The sequence below is a fragment of the Panthera pardus genome, unplaced genomic scaffold, assembly GCF_024362965.1.
Source record: "Panthera pardus isolate Hobbes unplaced genomic scaffold, ASM2436296v1 HiC_scaffold_12, whole genome shotgun sequence".
NCBI classification, from domain to species: Eukaryota; Metazoa; Chordata; class Mammalia; order Carnivora; family Felidae; genus Panthera; species Panthera pardus.
Window position 1 is genome coordinate 59864057 of NW_026526677.1, and position 16023 is coordinate 59880079.

Below are 16023 nucleotides of genomic sequence, written 5' to 3' on the forward strand. Positions count from 1 at the left end.
AAGGGAGTTGTGGGAAGGATGAGGTCATTAAGTGATCGTATACCTAGAAAACCCAAGAGGCTTTAGCAGACAAACAGAGAGCAAAAACACATGCAAAACAAAAGAAACAAACAAAAAACCTTATTTGAATGAAGACAAATTGATAAGGTTATTGGGTGCAAGATAAATATACAAAACCAAGCACCGCTCTCTGTTTGGACAATAAACACATCAAAATGCAAATAGAGAAAATACTCCATTTACAATAATGACAAAAGAGGAATAGATTTCACAGGAAAGACACAGGGCTCACATAAAGAAAGCAATACAATCTTGTAGGAAGGTTGAAAACAAGTTCTGAACAAATGGAAAGACACATCATGCTCTTGGACAGGAAGCTTTGATAATCACACAGATGTCAAAACTCCCCAGATCAATTCCAAACAGCATGAAATGTTTATTTGGAAGAATAAATGCTTAAAAATAGACAAAAATTTATGAAGATAATAGCAGTGCAGGACTTACCTTATACATGTCAGAGCGAACTCTAAAACCAATCACTAGAGTATTGGTACAGGGATAGAGACACAGATCAGTGAAATACACAGAGGAGGAAATCCACAAGTAGATACCAAACATATGTCAGAATTTGATATTTGACAGGGTGACCTTTCAATTATTTAGTAAATGATGCGGGCAAAATCACTGTCCATCTAGAAGCAAATTAAAATTTGCCCAATTATCCAACTTCATAATCAAAAAGACACTTCCGATTATTTAGAGATTGAAATGTAAAAAATAAAAGAAGAAAAAAATCAAGAGACTTTATGAGCAATCCGAGTGAAACAATCGAATCAAGAGCTGTAAGGGAAAAATGAGGCACCAAAGCGCTGTGGAGCAAAGATACAGAAGCAGAGTCGACAGACAAATGAAAGATTTGGAAAACATTTGTTTAAAAAGTGCTAGATGAATAACTACAGTGCACGATGAGGTTTTACAAATTGACAAGGAAAAGATAACACAGAAAAATGGGCAAAGGACAAAAATGAGTGATTCATGGAAGAGACCATCCAAATGGCAAACAAACATGAAAAGCTGCTCAGATCCAGCCTAGGGAAATGTGATTTAAAGTAACAATGAGAGGGGGGTGCCTGGGGGGCCCTGTCAGTTGAGCTTCTGATGTGAGTCTGACTTCCTCTCAGGCCACGATCTCAGTTTGTGGGCTCGAACCCTGCGTCGGGCTCTGTGCTGACAGCCTGGAGCCTGGAGCCTGCTTCGGATTCTGTGTTTCCCTCTCCCTCTGCTCCTCCCCAGCTTGTGCTCTCTCTCAAAAATAAATAAATAAGCATTAAAAAAATATATAAAGTAGCAATAAGAGACCATTCTATACCTGTAGCTACCACCTGCGTTGCTGGGAGGGAGGTGCAGAAAAAGATATTCTCATAAATTGTTGACGGAAAGGTGAAACATAACCGTCTTTTAAATGAAGCTTTATTAAAATTGACATAACTTGTATTTCATATCTATCTGTTTGATCTGGAATTTCACTTGTAAGAACTTATCTGACAGAACTACAACTCCCAGAGACCATGAGCATCTGAACAAGGATGTTTTTGCAGCAAGTTTATAGTTGCAAGAAAATATAAAAGAGTGAATGTCCCTCCATTGATAAACAGCTGAATAAATTATGAATATTCACACTACGGAATATTAGGTATTGTCAAAAATGAATCAGAGCTATATCAGTTGGTTTAGGGGGGGATTTCCTTGCAGTATTGTTGAGTAAAAACAAGATGTAGGAAAATGTATTTACTGTGATCCTATTTTTATATAACAATGTACATGCATATGTGTATTTGCATATAATTTACATGTATCTGTCAGTGATAATTATGGAGACAATACGCAGAAGGCTAAGAGATGAGAATGTTAATAAGTTACCTAGGACGAAAAAGGAGGGTCGGTGCAGGCTAATATAGGTGATACCGGAATGGAGGAGGGAGCCAAGCCCATTGTACCTGTCCTACCCCCGCATCAAAATTAAACAGCAAGAGCCTTTGGAATTGGACTCTTAGCCTGCATCTAGCCCCCCCTACCCTCCCAATGCTTGGCTCCTGGAACCCCTCCCTTGGTGATCCCTCCCACCAATCTATATGTGGCCTTCCCTATTTTTCTCCGTGATTCTAGAATAGGACAGTCAAGGCACTGAGAGGGAGAGAAGGCAGAGAGGGTCCCAGTGTCAGGGGCTCCTTTCAGTGCGTGAAAATTGGCCTCGGGGTCTAGAGTGCAGCTCTTACTTTCCTGGGCATTTTGGCAAATTCACGTGAGTGAGGGGAAGAGGCCAGAAGGAGTGTTATTAACTCACTCTCTCGATGTGAGTCTTCCTTTAGGCTCAGCTTACAGGTGGTTGTCCTCCGAGAGGACATCTCTGTCTGCCCGTCTCAATGACATCTCCCTGTGGTTGTCCTCTCACGGGACTCTTCACAGTTGGCCATTTTGTCCTCATTTGTGTGTGCCGGCCTGTGTGTGAACGCCCATTTCTCCCAATAAACAGCGAGCACCGCAAGGGGAGGGGTGGTATATGTATAGCACCTAGTACGGAATGTAGCCGGGGCTTAAGAAATGTCAGTTGAATTTAGTAACTTACTCACTTATTCTCTTTCTCATTGACTCACTCTTTTATTCATTCCCTTATTCGTTTATGCCCTTATTCATTCCAGAAACATGTGCTATTGGGGCCAATGACTTTTCCCCTGATCTGGGTCTTCCACTTTCTAGGGTGGTTGAGGGGGGGTGGGGGCGGCGTGGGGACATGACTGCAGAATTCCAGGAACATGTCCACAACTTGGGAGAGCTGGATGAGTCGGAAGCTCTCCAGGGAGGGAAGGAAGATTCTGGAAGGCTGCAAGGTTGGGGCGGAAGGTGCTGAAGGATCAGAGGAGACACGGTTGGGAGCATGGGGGGGAGGCTGGCATAGGCAGACTCCTCTCTGCCCCACCCAGACCCGGCTTTTGCCGGCTCCCGGTTGCTCTGCCTGGAGGAACCTCTCCCCGGGCTCCACATGTTGAAATCCTACCCTTCCCGGCCTGGCCAGCCCAGATGTCCTCGAAGTCTCCCCTCACTCCTCCAGCTGGAAGGGCCACTCCCTGCTGCAAACAATCTTCCCGAGTACAAAATCTGGACCTCCCTCATGGCGCTGACCACTTCCTGCCTGTGCTGTGGTGTGGCCCCTCCCTCCACCCAATAGACCGTGGCCCTGTCCGACTGTTCCCAGGAACCCTTCGGGGCCCAGCACAGAGTGGGTGCTCAAGCTACTCAGGCCTAACCTGTGAACCGCACCGTGTGTTCGGGCAGTGATTGTGACCCCATTTTAGGGATGGGGAAATGGAGGCACAGACAAGTGGCTTGACTTGCCCTTACTCCCAGAGCAGAGCCTAGACTTAGCCCTGTGTTTCTGGTCCCAGAGGCAGGGCTCTTTCCAGGGCAGCTTGGTGGGAGGTGGGAGGAGGGTGGGGTGGGGTGGGGTGGGAGCTGGGTCCTGAGAACCAGCAGGCCAGAGAGATTTGAAGTTCGAATGGCCAAGTTCAGGAAAAGCACAGCTGGGGAGGAGCCAAGGTATTTATTATGCTTGGTTTCCCGCTCCAAACAGAGCTGATGGATGGAGCTGCTCCCGTTCCTATAAACAGCTCGGGCCTCCCTCCCCTCTGCCCCTCCCCACTCTCAGCCACCACAGCCCCAACTGCTTCTAGGGAGAGAGGGGTTGGGGGAGAGATGACCAAGGGAGGGAAGGGAGAAGAGTGCGGGGAGGAGGAAGAGAAGGAGGAGATAAGACGGGGTCTCAGAGACAAGAAGAAAGTGGAGGGAAGTAGGGGGTGTTGAGAGAATATTCTTCCTTTGACTCTTCCTCTGCGTCTTCTGTGTCCCCTCCATCTGTCACCCCCTTCTCTTTCTGAGGACTGGTCTTAATCCCAAGTTTTTAAGTCCTGAAGGGTGGGGGCCATGCATTCAGGAAGAGCTTTCTGAGCTCTCCTTCTGTGCTAGCTCACGGGCCCTGGGGACACAGAAAGGATTCTGGGTAGAATCTCCCCCCAGGAGCTCTTAGTCTGGTGGCAGATCAGGCAGAGATTCCGCCCCTCCCCCCAGCCCCCTGTGGCCCACAGCAGCCTGGGGCTGTGGAGGGAAATCAGGGCAAACTCCCCGGAAGAGGTGGTGCAGGGAGGGGTTGAAACAAGAGTTTGGCAGGTGGGTCAGTGTAGGTGAGACACTGTAGGTGGAGGAGGTGGGAGAGAGCCTGGTGTTGGCAGGTGGACAGCCCCATGGTTAAGACGGCGGGCTCTGGAGCAGCACATACCTGCGTTCCATCTCGGCTCTGGAGGTTTACGGCTGCGGGAACTTGAGCCTCAGTTTCTTTAAAATGAGGCTGATAATAATAGAAGTCTCTTCAAAGATGCTAAGAATTGCACATAACAATGTACATTAAGTGCTCAGTGCAGGACTGACTTAGAAGTGCTCAATAATTATCAGCTCTGAGCACCGGGTTGGAGATGGCCAGAGAGAGACGGAGCACCGGGCCCTTGTGAGCTCCCTGAAAAACAGGGGCACAGAGAGCAGACTGTGGCTCCTGGGCCCTGGGCAGGGGTGACAGCACAGGGGACTGAGAAGGTGAGGCAGCTTGCGGGGCCGTGGGTGCTGCCTTCCTCCCCTCCTGCCCGGCCTGGCCTGTGAGCCTGGCTCCTGCGGGGCCCTGTGCCTTCGGGGAATGCCACAAGAGCTTACTGAATTGAATGGGCTGGGCGACCTGGCACGCAGGCTGTGACGTGGGCGGACAGGGGCCTCCCCTCTCCCTGGAACTTGCCGGATGCTCTGATGACCTAGTTGGCAGCTGTGTCCCTGTTTGGCCGAAAACAGGAATTTCTGCCTTGCTGGGGGTCTTGGCCAGGTGAGCAGACTCCCCTGTTTGCCAGGAAAAGGGGTCAGGGACCTGGTGGGTTCCAGCTGGATTGGAGGTCCGCAGAGCCCTGGGCCGAGCTCAGCCTATGCTATTGCCTTCCTTTACGCCTTCACTGAGCACGTGGTCTGTGCCAGGGCACTGAGTCACATGCCTTCTGACGCCACGAGCCCCATCTATGAAATAGGCATTTAAGATTTTCCTTTAGGGCCCCTGGGTGGCTCGGTGAAGCGTTTGACTTCGGCTCAGGTCATGATCTTGCAGTCCGTGGGTTGGAGCCTGCATTGGGCTCTGTGCTGACAGCTCAGAGCCTGGATCCTGCTTCGGATTCTGTCTCCCTCTGTCTGTGTCCCTCCCCCACTCTCTTTGTGCATGTGTGTCTCTCTCTCAAAAATAAAAAATAAATAAAAATAAACATAAAATGTTCTTTTGGAGGGGCGCCTGGGTGGCTCAGTCGGTTAAAGCGTCCTACTCTTGGTTTCGGCTAAAGTCATGATCTTGCGGTTTGGGAGTTCGAGCCCCACATTGGGCTCCACACTGACTGCTTGGGATTCTCGTTCTCCTCTCTCTCTGCCTCTCCCCTGCTCGCATACTCTGTGTCTCATTCTCTCAAAATAGATAAATAAACTTAAAAAAAATTTTTTTTTTTCCTTTGGAGTAGGAGCTCTGAGGTGAGAGGTCACAGCCCAGAGGAGCTACCGTGGAGAAATCTCCAGGGTGCTTGGAGGACAGAGGAAGTGGAGCGTCACTAAGCGGGAATTTGTGGGAGAGGAAGAAGGGAAGAGAAGGCACTTCTAAAGGGGATAGTGTCTGGGTGTCAGGCAGCTGAGAAGGGCTGATGGGTCCACATGAGGACAGGCACAGGGGTCTGGAAAGTGGAGGGTGGGGTAACTGCCTGCCCTCCGGACTCCACCTCAGAGCCCCTCACCTGTCCCCCACCTCCACCCCAGGTGAGGTGGCTCTTGTCCCCTCCCCCAGACCTCACAGCCCACACCCTCCAGCTCCCTTCCAGGGACCAGGAATGCTCTCCTCCTTGCCCCCCTTCCCACGGTCTTCTTTTAAGCTCGGTCTTGAACTGCAGCCATCCATTCAACTGACCACCGATTCAATTCCCTGGCCCCCGGGAGAACATTAGCTCTCCAGCTGCGGAGGCCTCTGGGTATCAGGGCCGGATGCTCAGGGCTGACTGGGGCTGGAGCTAGAGATGTGGGCATCAGAGCAACGGAGTGGCTACAATCATGAGGGTGATGGCATTCCTGAGGGAAGAGGGCCTGGAACAGCGTCCTGGCAATCACCACTCAGAAAGCTGGATGGAGATGAGCACATAGCAGAGTCTGAAAAGGAGCAGTCTCAAAGGAAGGCAGACACCATGTGTGGGGGCCTAGATACCAAGGCGAGTGTGCTGAGTGCCGGGCATGAGGGACGGAGACTATGGGGTGAGGGACCCCCGCAGCTGAGGGGTCGAGGAGGTACAGTCTGGAAAGTGCACTGAGTCTGGCAAAGGATACCCTAGATGACCTCGGTTCAAGGCAGTGCCGGGGGGGCGGGCAGAGGGGCAATGACACCTGGGGTGGGTGAGAAGGGAGGGGAGAGGGGGGCTACTTCACCAAGGAGTTACCTATGAGGTAGGAGAAGGAAAGGGAAAGCAGTTTAAGGGTCTTTTACTATCTTTCAGATAAGCCAGACTTGAACACAGCCAAGGTGTGAGAGGAATGTGCGAAGACAGAGGAGAGGCTGCACAGGGAGGAAAATGAAGGGCCCGTGAAAGGCCCCGGAGGGTGGGCGGGAGAGACAGCAGGGCTCTGCGATGAGGCAGGGCCGTGAGCACAGAGAGAGGGTAAGAACAGAAGCTGCCGAAGGAGGAAGGGTCAGGCCGGGTCAGGGCTTGTTGAGTGCAAGGGTCAGAGGTGTGGCAGGGGAATGAGGGCTGAGGCCCCAAGGTCCCGGGCGGTGAGGACCCAGAGCCTCAGTCTCCCCTCAACAGCCCTCAGCCCATCTCTCCATGGGTTAGCCATGAGGATCCAATGCCCGCAGTGGAAGCAGAGGGGGCAGGGCTCAAGCGGATGCCATGATGCCAATCACCCGCAGTGAGGAGGAGGCTGGCAGGCCACGCTGTTTCTCCCAAATTATTTTTTAATACATTCATGTGGGTTATACAAAGAGCTGGTCCCGAGGCCAGGGCTGTGGCCTGGCTCCTGGGAGGTGAGAGCAGCATTGCGTAGTGTTTTCGAAGATCAGGCACAAAGGGGCCCACGCCCCGCCCTCCAGGCCTGAGGAAGAGTGTTTATGTGCAGTGACCATCTGTGGTTGTGATCCCAACCAGGGCTGGATCCACCCGGCTGTCCCACATACCACCAGGGCCCCAGGCTGGGGCCAAGATACCAGCTTCTAGCCCCGGCTCTGCCACTGACTCCCTGAGTCCTTGGCCCTCTCTGGGCCTCAGTTTTCTTGTCTATAAAATGGGGCCGAGAGAGGGGTGTTTTCATTGTCTCACTCAAGCACCATCGTGAGCCAGACCACGGGCCAAGCTGGTGAAGACAGTAACACAGGGTCTTGGGCTGACCCCAGGGCTCCCTGGAAAGCCCATGATTCCATGGGTGTGAAGAATAGGGAGTTACACCTAGATGAGTATTTCTACTCATTTGTCTAAGAGGAAAAAGTCCCTGCCTGATGAGGACCCGAAAGAGTTTGGAGCCAGCATTATCTTGTGATATGACAGCTGAGAGAGAAGAGAATCACTCAGGTCCAAGCCCTAAACCCCCCTCACACCCCCAGGGAGGTCTGAATCCACTTTTTCTCACAGGCTTTGCCACCGACTTGTGAAGCTCTCAGCAAATTCCATTCTCTTCCCCAGCCTCAGTTTCCCTATCTGTGCAACGGGGAGGTTGGACTCAATAGTCTCAAACTCAGGACTTCGCTCAGTGGAGGAAGAGGGAACACAAGAGCAAAACAGAAAATGGTGAATACACACCAGTCTGCAAAGGAGGGAGTAAGGGAAACTGAGGCAGAGGAGGAGGGGAGGGCCTGTGTCTACCTGCCTAGGAGAGAGGCGGGAGAGGAGTGGGTGGGTATATGTGGCACAGGATGCCCCCAGGGCCTGTTCCCTCGATGTGGGTCCATTTCCTGTCCACCTAACGGCCTACAGCCCCCACAGTGGCAAAGGTCAGGCCCTGGAGACAGGAGGATTTGAGTCTGAATCTCAGCTATGTCGTTTTTTAGCTGGAGGACCCTGAAGGGAGAGTTTTGGAGTTTTGGTGAAATGGGATAAAAGACCCACCTCAGAGGGTTGTCGTAAAGAGGCAGACGTGTCACAGCTGCCGAGCCTGGTGCAAAACAGAACCAGATACCTAAGCTTCTAACTCCTGGCTCACCAGCCGGCGTAAGGCTGGGACTGAACAGCATGCCTGCATGTGCCTGCAGAGGAGCTGGGGGGCTGGAGCGGTGTTTGGGCTAGTGTGGGCACCACGAGGGTGCCAGGTAGGGAAAGAGCCTGTTTGGAGTGGGAAATGGGATGGTCTACCACCCGGCCGGAACCCAGGGCAACCGCCTCTTAAGCAGGAGCCGCTGCAGCCCGCCTAGTAGCCCGATCCATGTGGCTCCAGTTCTCTTCCGGTCACAAGCTCTTCATGTTCCAGAGAGGCTGAAAGTCATTATCAGAAGATGTGACAAACAGTCTGCTTGGAACCGGCTCAGACAAGTCTTCTGGGTCTCGCCCCTCCTTTGCTCTGGCCCTGCTGAGGCAGGGCTCGCCACTGAGCCCCAGGACTCAGCCAGCTGGGGCTGGAGAGCTTTGGGGCCCTGGATCTCCACACTCCGTGTGGTCACTGCCTGGCTTGGCGACCACCTCCCCACCAGGGCCGGGAGATGCCCGAGGGCAGGGATGTGTCTCAGTCACCGGGCGTCCCCAGTCCCCAGAGCAGGATGTGGTGCAAAACAGATGCCGGGCGAAGATTCGTTGACTGGATAGGTCGACCTTATTTTCTGTCGCTCTGAAACTGCTTGACTTCCGGCTTCCACAGCTGGACCACATGTGTGGCCTGGGAAGTGGGTCACCTGCCAGTACAGCGGGATACAGGGAAAGGAGCCCTGGGCTGGGATTTAGAGAGCAGAGTTCTCAGACCCTGTGTGACCTTGGGTCAGTCCCCGCCCTTGTCCGTGCCTCTGGCTCCCCAGCTGACCCGGCGGGGCTCCCGGCCGGGCCGTTCTACAGTCTCTGGCCTCTCTAGGCTTTGTACTGCTGGTTGAACTTCTGCCGGCGGACACAGCAACAGGTGGCCAGTGTGGTGAGGAGGACGGCAGAGACCAGTGCGAAGGTCAGGATGATGATGAGGTTGACATTCTTGAGCCCCCCCTTCTCACAGTCCTCAGGACGCACGTGGCTCAGGGATACCTCCTCCCGGGAGCCGAAGCGGCAGGTCAGGTCCTGGGTGGCATCCACGTCCACACGGCCCTGGTGCAGCTGGGCTGCCAGCCAGCCGTTGCCGCAGCAGCTCAGTGGATTCCCCTGCAGGTAGAGGCGCCGGAGGCTGGGCTCGAGGCCGCCCATGGCACTGCCTGGCAAGAGGCTGAAGCTGTTGTTCCTCAGGTCCAGTACCTCCAGTGACACAGCCTGCGTCCAGGCAGGCAGGCGGCTCAGGCGGTTCTCGGCAAGATTGAGTCGCTTCAGGCAGCTGAAGCAGGGCAGGTCTACTTGCAGGATGGCCAGCCCATTGCCCTGCAGGGCCAGGACCTCCAAGGAGGCCTCCAGGCCCGCCAAGGCCCCCGTGGCCACATCCAGCCCTGGGTTCGCAGAGAGGTCCAGCTCAGTAAGTGGCGTGTGGAGGAAGGCACCCGGCCGGAGCACCTCCATCTCATTGTCCGCCAGGTTCAGGATGCGGAGGGAAGAGATGTCAGAGAAGGCCACGCAGCCCGAGGGGCCAGACTCACCTGGCCCCCCGCAAGGCCTGATCTGGTTCCCCTGCAGGTTAAGCTTCTGCAGGCTGGCCAGGCTGGCAAAAGTGTAGGGGGGCAGGTCCTGCAGGGCATTGTCCTGTAGGAGCAGTGTCCGCAGAGACCCCAGGGCCCTGGGGCCCAGCTCCAGCGTCTCCAGCGCGTTGTGGCTGACGTCCAGGTGCACGAGGCAAGGCAGGAAGCCCGCACGCCGCACCTCAAAGGCTCGCAAGCAGTTTCGGCTGAGATTTAGGAGGCGAAGGGAGGTCAGGGGCTCAAGAAAGCCCTCAGGGACCAGCTCAATCTCATTGTAGCTCAAATCCAGATTCAAGAGCTGGGAGAGGGGGTGGGTGCTGGAGTTCCGGCTGGGGTTCGAGAAGGGCAAGGCTGACCAACCCTCGGAAGGTGCATGGATGCCCTCACCGCCCTGGGGTGGCTCTGCGGGGAGCCGGATGAGGTTGTTGGACACGTTCAGGTAGATGAGTCTCGGGAGCGCGGCCAGGTCAGGGAAGTGGAGCAGTCTGTTCTCCCGCAGGTCAAGCCAGGCGAGCTGATACTCAGCCTGGGGCTCTGGGGCTGTCTGGAAGGCCTCAATACTGTTGCAGCTCAGGTCAAGCACCCTCAGCTGTTGGAGGCTGAAGTCAGAGATGCAGGTGAGAGAATTCCTGGAGAGATTGAGGTGGGCCAGGTGCGGCAGGGCCTCGAAAGCGCCGTCCTCAATGTCCATGAGCACGTTGCTGTGGAGGTCCAGCCGCTCAAGCGCGGGTGTGCCCCAGAAGGTGTGGCGGGCCAGGCGGGTCAGGCTGTTCTCTGCCAGCGAGAGGGTGCGCAGGGCAGGTGCCTCCCCCAGCAGCCGCTCCACCAGGCCACTGTACAGACTGTTCCCAGACAGGTCCAGAGATGTCACATGCGGCAGGGGGCCCAGGCCAGGGGCGCTCAGCACGGTGCCCACTGCCAGGCGGTTATGGGCCAGGTTGAGGTGCTCCAGGTGGGGCAGGGCCTGGAAGACACCTGTCTGGAGGAAGCTGATCTCATTGGTGCTCAGGTCCAGGTGCCGAAGCTCTGTGTAGAAGCCCAGGGGCGAGGCCAGGATTCTCTGCAGCTGGTTTCCAGATAGGTCGAGGGCCTCGATGTCCAGCGGGAGCATTGAGGGGACCTGGAACAGGCCAAGACCCTGGCACAAGACCTCCTTGTCTACCTGGGGTGGGTCGGGGAGGGCAGGGAGAGCAGTGGGCATTAGTGGGTGCAGTGGGGGGTGGAACCAGACACAGCATCTGGAAAGGATGACTCAACCCCCTCTCCTACCCACCCCCACCCCAGCCAGACCTAGCGAGGGCTCCACATTCCCCCACCCCAGCCTAATCCTCCCATGTCTGGATGATCTCCATCTTGCCCCCTGCTCCCATTTCTGGCACTCAGTCCTGGGCTGGGCATCAGGGAGGGACTTAAGGAATTTTGATGGATACACACAGAAATAACAGACAGATATGAGGACAAATGAACTAACAAAACACCCTACATTGATTATTATCCCATTTTACAGGAAATGGAACCATATTTCACCTAGTGTGATCCCAAGCCAGTGGACAACAGGGCCAAGCTGATAGCCGGGACTCCTGGTTCATATCCTGGGTTCCTTCTTTGGTCCCAGAGAGTTAAATTTACCCAGCTGCTATTAGACTAGAAACCATGTGGGGAGAAATGTTTCCAAAATGCAATTTGTACTCCTCTCACTAGTTCTCATTTTGGCCTCCTACCCTCAGACCTCATTCCAGGGGGCAGAGCTCCGGGTCCTAGTGCCTGCCTTCCTCGCTGCCTATCCCCAGAGGAGACCTCCTTTCTGCTGCTGCTACCTGCCCCACCTCCATCCGTGGCCTTGCTTCCCAAGGCCCGATCCAGACTGGCCTCTGGAGATGGGAACAGGGGTAGGAAGCAGGGGGAAAGATGGCCGGGGTTCCAACCCACATTCTTTGGTGACAAGAATATGATTTTGCTGTGTGAGCCTTACCAAATCACATCATCGCTCTGGTTTCTTATCTAGAAACTTAACAGCCTTCCTCAGCACCAACTCAGCATTTTACATTTTATTTAGCACATTCAGGCCCCTCATCTCACTGGAGCCTCGCAGCAGCAAGCACGTCAGATATGATCACCCCTATTTACAGAAACCCAAGCTCAGAGAGGGTAGAGAGGCTCCAGGATCGCTCAGCCGATGAGGAGCAGAGCTGGGATTGGAGCCCGGGTCTCCTCACGATCAAAGGCCCAACTTTCGTCCTTCTAGTGCATGGGCCTTCTGGAGCCTGAATGCTTTCTGTGCAGATACAGTCTCCCCTTCTCATCCCTTCAAGGACCCCAGGAAGGCAGCCTTTCCCAGGAAACGGTCTGACTTCCACAACCACCCAGTTCAGGCCTATTCCTGCCCCGGGGTTCTCTGTATCCATTGACCCCTTCTGACCCCTCCACCAGTCAAATGCCTGGCAACTGCTAAACAAACAAACAAACTCTGTGCCACCCTCTGCTTAATCCCCTCCAGGGCAAAGTCCAGGACCCTCAGTGGGGTTCAAAACTGTTTGTAGCCCTTGCCAACTTGTCCCCTCTCCCCCCAGCCCACTCCTGCCCAGCCCACATGCAGTGACAACATCTGAGCAGTGCCCTTCATACCCTCCCACACCTACCTTTGGGCCTTCTCCTTGCTGTTCCCTGCATTGGTTAGGCCCACCCCCACCCAGATGTGCAGAGTGAGCCCAACATACTGAGCTGGGCAGGTTGGGTCTCCTCTGGGCTCTCCCCAGGCCAGAGAGCCCCCGGTGCTCCCTCTCTCAGAGCTTTGGCCCCAGATTGTGACTGTCTGTGTGGGACCGGCTGCGCAGAGAGCTCAGAGCTAACAGGGACTGGTGTGATTGATGGGGATGCCTTGGACCTGGCCCACAAAAGGTGCTCAATCAGTTTTTTTTAATGAATGAGTCACGGACATCTCTGGCTTAGTAAAGGTCTGAGGGACTGAATCAATCACCTTTCTGAAAGGAAAGAAAAAAGAGAGTCAATGTATTCAAACTGGACTCAAAGCCCATTAGAGTAAAAAGACTCTGGCCCACCCACTTCTCAGATGGGGAGACGGAACCTGAAGATGGCAGTGACCTATGCAAGGTCACAGTGAGTTAGTGGCTGAGCCCACACAGCAGAAACAGCAGCCTGGGTGTCCCCTGCCTGGCCCAGCTCTCAGCTTCCTCCCCAGAACCCCAAGGTGAGTGTGTGGTGGTGTGTGTGGGGGGGTCCTCATCAGGCATCTGTGTGACTCTTCCCCGTTCCAGGCAGCCCAGTGACCACTCCTACCACCTCCAGCGAAGCAGCTTCCTGGAGGCCTCAGAGACCCACAGATACACCCGCGGTTGGGCGCCCCCACGAACCAGAAACCCAGCCCTGTCACCTTGCCAGCCCTTCCCGTCTCTTGCCCCTTCCTCCCTCACACCCTCTCTGCCAGTTCGGGCCACTAGGCACGGCCTCACCTCCATCCTCAGCTCCCTGGACCATCCTGACTTAAGGAAGGAACAGCAAAAGGAACACAATGACCGCGGCTGTCACGGAGCGCCAGCTCTGTGGCAGGCCCCATGGCGGAGTGCACAGACTCCTTGCCTCATTTATTTACCCTGCTGTACTCCCTAAGGAAACTGAGGCTCAGGGCAGGGGGGTGAGCTTCCCCCAGCTCTGACGGTCAGAGGCTCCAGGGTACCAGTGTGAGTTCCTTTTCCTGTCGGTGCCAGCTGAGTTCTGATCACTGGGCCCTCAGCTGGCCCAGCACCCACATTGACTACTCCAGCACAGTAAATGGTACCATTTGCCGAGCATCTGCTGTATGGGGGGCACTGTACTGGGACCCATGTTATCCCACACCCCATCTCGCCTCTGGATACTCAAAGGCTCCCAAGACACCAGCCCCTGAGAGCTGAGCCAGGACACAAAGCTGGCCAAGCCCAGGGCCTAAGACTTGCTTTCCACCTTGGTGCCCACGAAGGCTGGCAGGGCGGCTCTGGGCTGCCAGTCCAGGAGGGAGCGTGAAGGCCAGGGTGGCTCTCAGAACTCTGTTTCTAAGGGTGTCCGCTGCGCCTTCGGCTCTGAGCCTCCAGCATGGCTGACTTGGCCAAGTTCAGAGCTGTCCCTGACAATCTGCTACCCGCTGTCTCTGGGATGCCAGCATGCCACTGCCCTGCTTTTTTTTTTTTTTAGGAGGGAAGAGGACTTTCCACCCAACTCCATTTTGCCACTTGCGCATAGAAGGGAAATGAGGTAGAAAGAGGCACCCGGCAGGGGACAGCACCAGCTCGGGAGACATGGGTTCAAGTCCTAGCTCTGTTGCTTCCTGTCTGTATGACCCTGGTGGGTCACATCTCTTCTCTCAGCCTCGGTGTCCTCAGCTGAAAAGAGTTCTTTGTAGGATAAAATGAGAGAAAGCCCTCAGCATGGTGCAGGCACCTCGCGAGCCCTTAGTATGTGGCAACTTCTTTTCACTATTTTGAAAGTCATCGTCACTCCTATATTGATCTTCCATGGTAGTTCAGAAAGTGCTTTCTGAATGCACTTTTACCCAGAATGCAAAGCTCACTCAGCTTCCCTCTGCCTGTTGGGTGGTCCAGCCCCTTCACTAGGACCCCGCCAACCCAGGGAAGGGCTGCCGGCCCTTCCAGCCCCCGAGGCAGCTGCCCCACCTGTATCATGAGCTTCCAGCCCCAGGTCCAGGTGGGGCTGCTGGAGGGCCTGTGCCTTCTCCAGCCTGACTCTGGCCTTCACCTGGGTGACTTATAAGTGGACCTAGGTGGTCCCTTTTCCCTGTATCCTGCGGGGTCCCAGTGACTTCAGGGCTAGTCTGCCTGGCTCAGGGCAAGAAAAAGGACCCAGAGTGAACCAAACCTTATCTCTGCCCTCAAGAAATTCTTGGTCTGGCAGGGGAACCAGGCTTGGACCCACTCACCCACTACCCCACGTGCTCAGTAGGAGGGTCCAGAAAGAGGAAGCAAACAGAACCAGAGCAGCCTGGGAGTGGTCAGGGGAGACTTTCTGGAGGAGGTAGCATTTGGCCTTGGCTGTACTGAGTGAGAGGCATCCCATCAGGGAGGGAAGCAGCAGACAGGCCCAAGTCAAGGACCCCAGTTAGGAAAGGAGATTTTCTGCATGAGGGACCCAGCTGGCCCACCCCCAATTCCCCACACATACACATACTCTGCATCACCCAGATGGGTCCACTGCCCTGCAGAGGCAGCTTGGGGAATAGAGTCCAATATCAGCCCCCTGGTCCTAGTTGAATGACCTTAGACAAGTAACCTAGCCTCTCTAAACAGCTGTTTCCAATTCTATACAATGGGAATAATGGTACTTACCCAATAGGATTAATAGTGCAGAAGGTATTTAAACATTCTAGTAGGTACTTATTAAATGTAAGATTTAAATGCATTAAATGCATTCCCTGGGGCACCTGGCTGGCTTGGTTGGCTAAGCATCCGACTTTGGCTCAGGTCACGATCTCCCTGAGATCTCCCTGAGTTCAAGCCCTGCCTGGGGCTCTATGCTGACAGCTCAGAGCCTGGAGCCTGCTTTGGATTCTGTGTCTCCTTCTCTCTCTGCCCCTCCCCCACTTGTTCTCTCCCTCTCTCTCTCTCTGAAATAATAAATGAATAAACTTTATAAAAAAATTAAAAAAACAAATGCATTCCCTTTCCTCTTCTAACTCCTCAGACTTCTGGCTTGTGGGGCTGGGACGGCAGGACACCCTAGGGGCCCTACCCTGCCTAGGTGGGGCTTCTTACCATCTTACAGGGCACCTTGTCTCGGTGTTGGGAGGTGGCCAGGCCCAGGGTCAGCACGGTCAGGAGCAGCAGGATCTGGTGGCTCATGGCTCTGTGTAGGGTGGGAAGGAAAGGGGAACACTGTAAGATCACTGGCTCCTTTCCACTGCCCCCATCCTGTCTGTGCCTGCCTTCAGGGAACCCCAGATCACAGTGGAGGTGGGTGAGAACTGGGTCCAAAGGCTACCACAAAGGATCCCTAGTGCCAGGCCATTGCCCCAGGCAGCAAGAGTTTTTAAGGAGTGGGTGACTTGGTCAGATTTGGGTTTCAAAAGACCCTACTTGCCAGAAGACTGCCTGGAGGAGGTGAGCAGGAGACAGAGGGACTCT

General features: G+C 54.5%; 1 protein-coding gene across 4 annotated transcripts in view; it reads right to left on the bottom strand.

The window, feature by feature from the left end:
* Positions 1–7039: 7039 nt before the first annotated feature.
* Positions 7040–16023, bottom strand: part of LRRC32 (leucine rich repeat containing 32) — a 28640-nt gene continuing 19656 nt past the window's right edge. For 3 of the 4 annotated variants that reach the window (XM_019449891.2, XM_019449890.2, XM_019449889.2), the window contains exons 2-3: positions 15655–15745; positions 7040–11054 (exon numbers count right to left, since the gene is read on the bottom strand). In XM_019449891.2, coding sequence (XP_019305436.2) covers positions 9150–11054; positions 15655–15741 — 1992 coding nt within the window. In that variant the 5' untranslated portion in view covers positions 15742–15745 and the 3' untranslated portion in view covers positions 7040–9149. The remainder of the gene's footprint in view (positions 11055–15654; positions 15746–16023) is intronic. The other variant, XM_019449892.2, reaches the window with a different exon arrangement.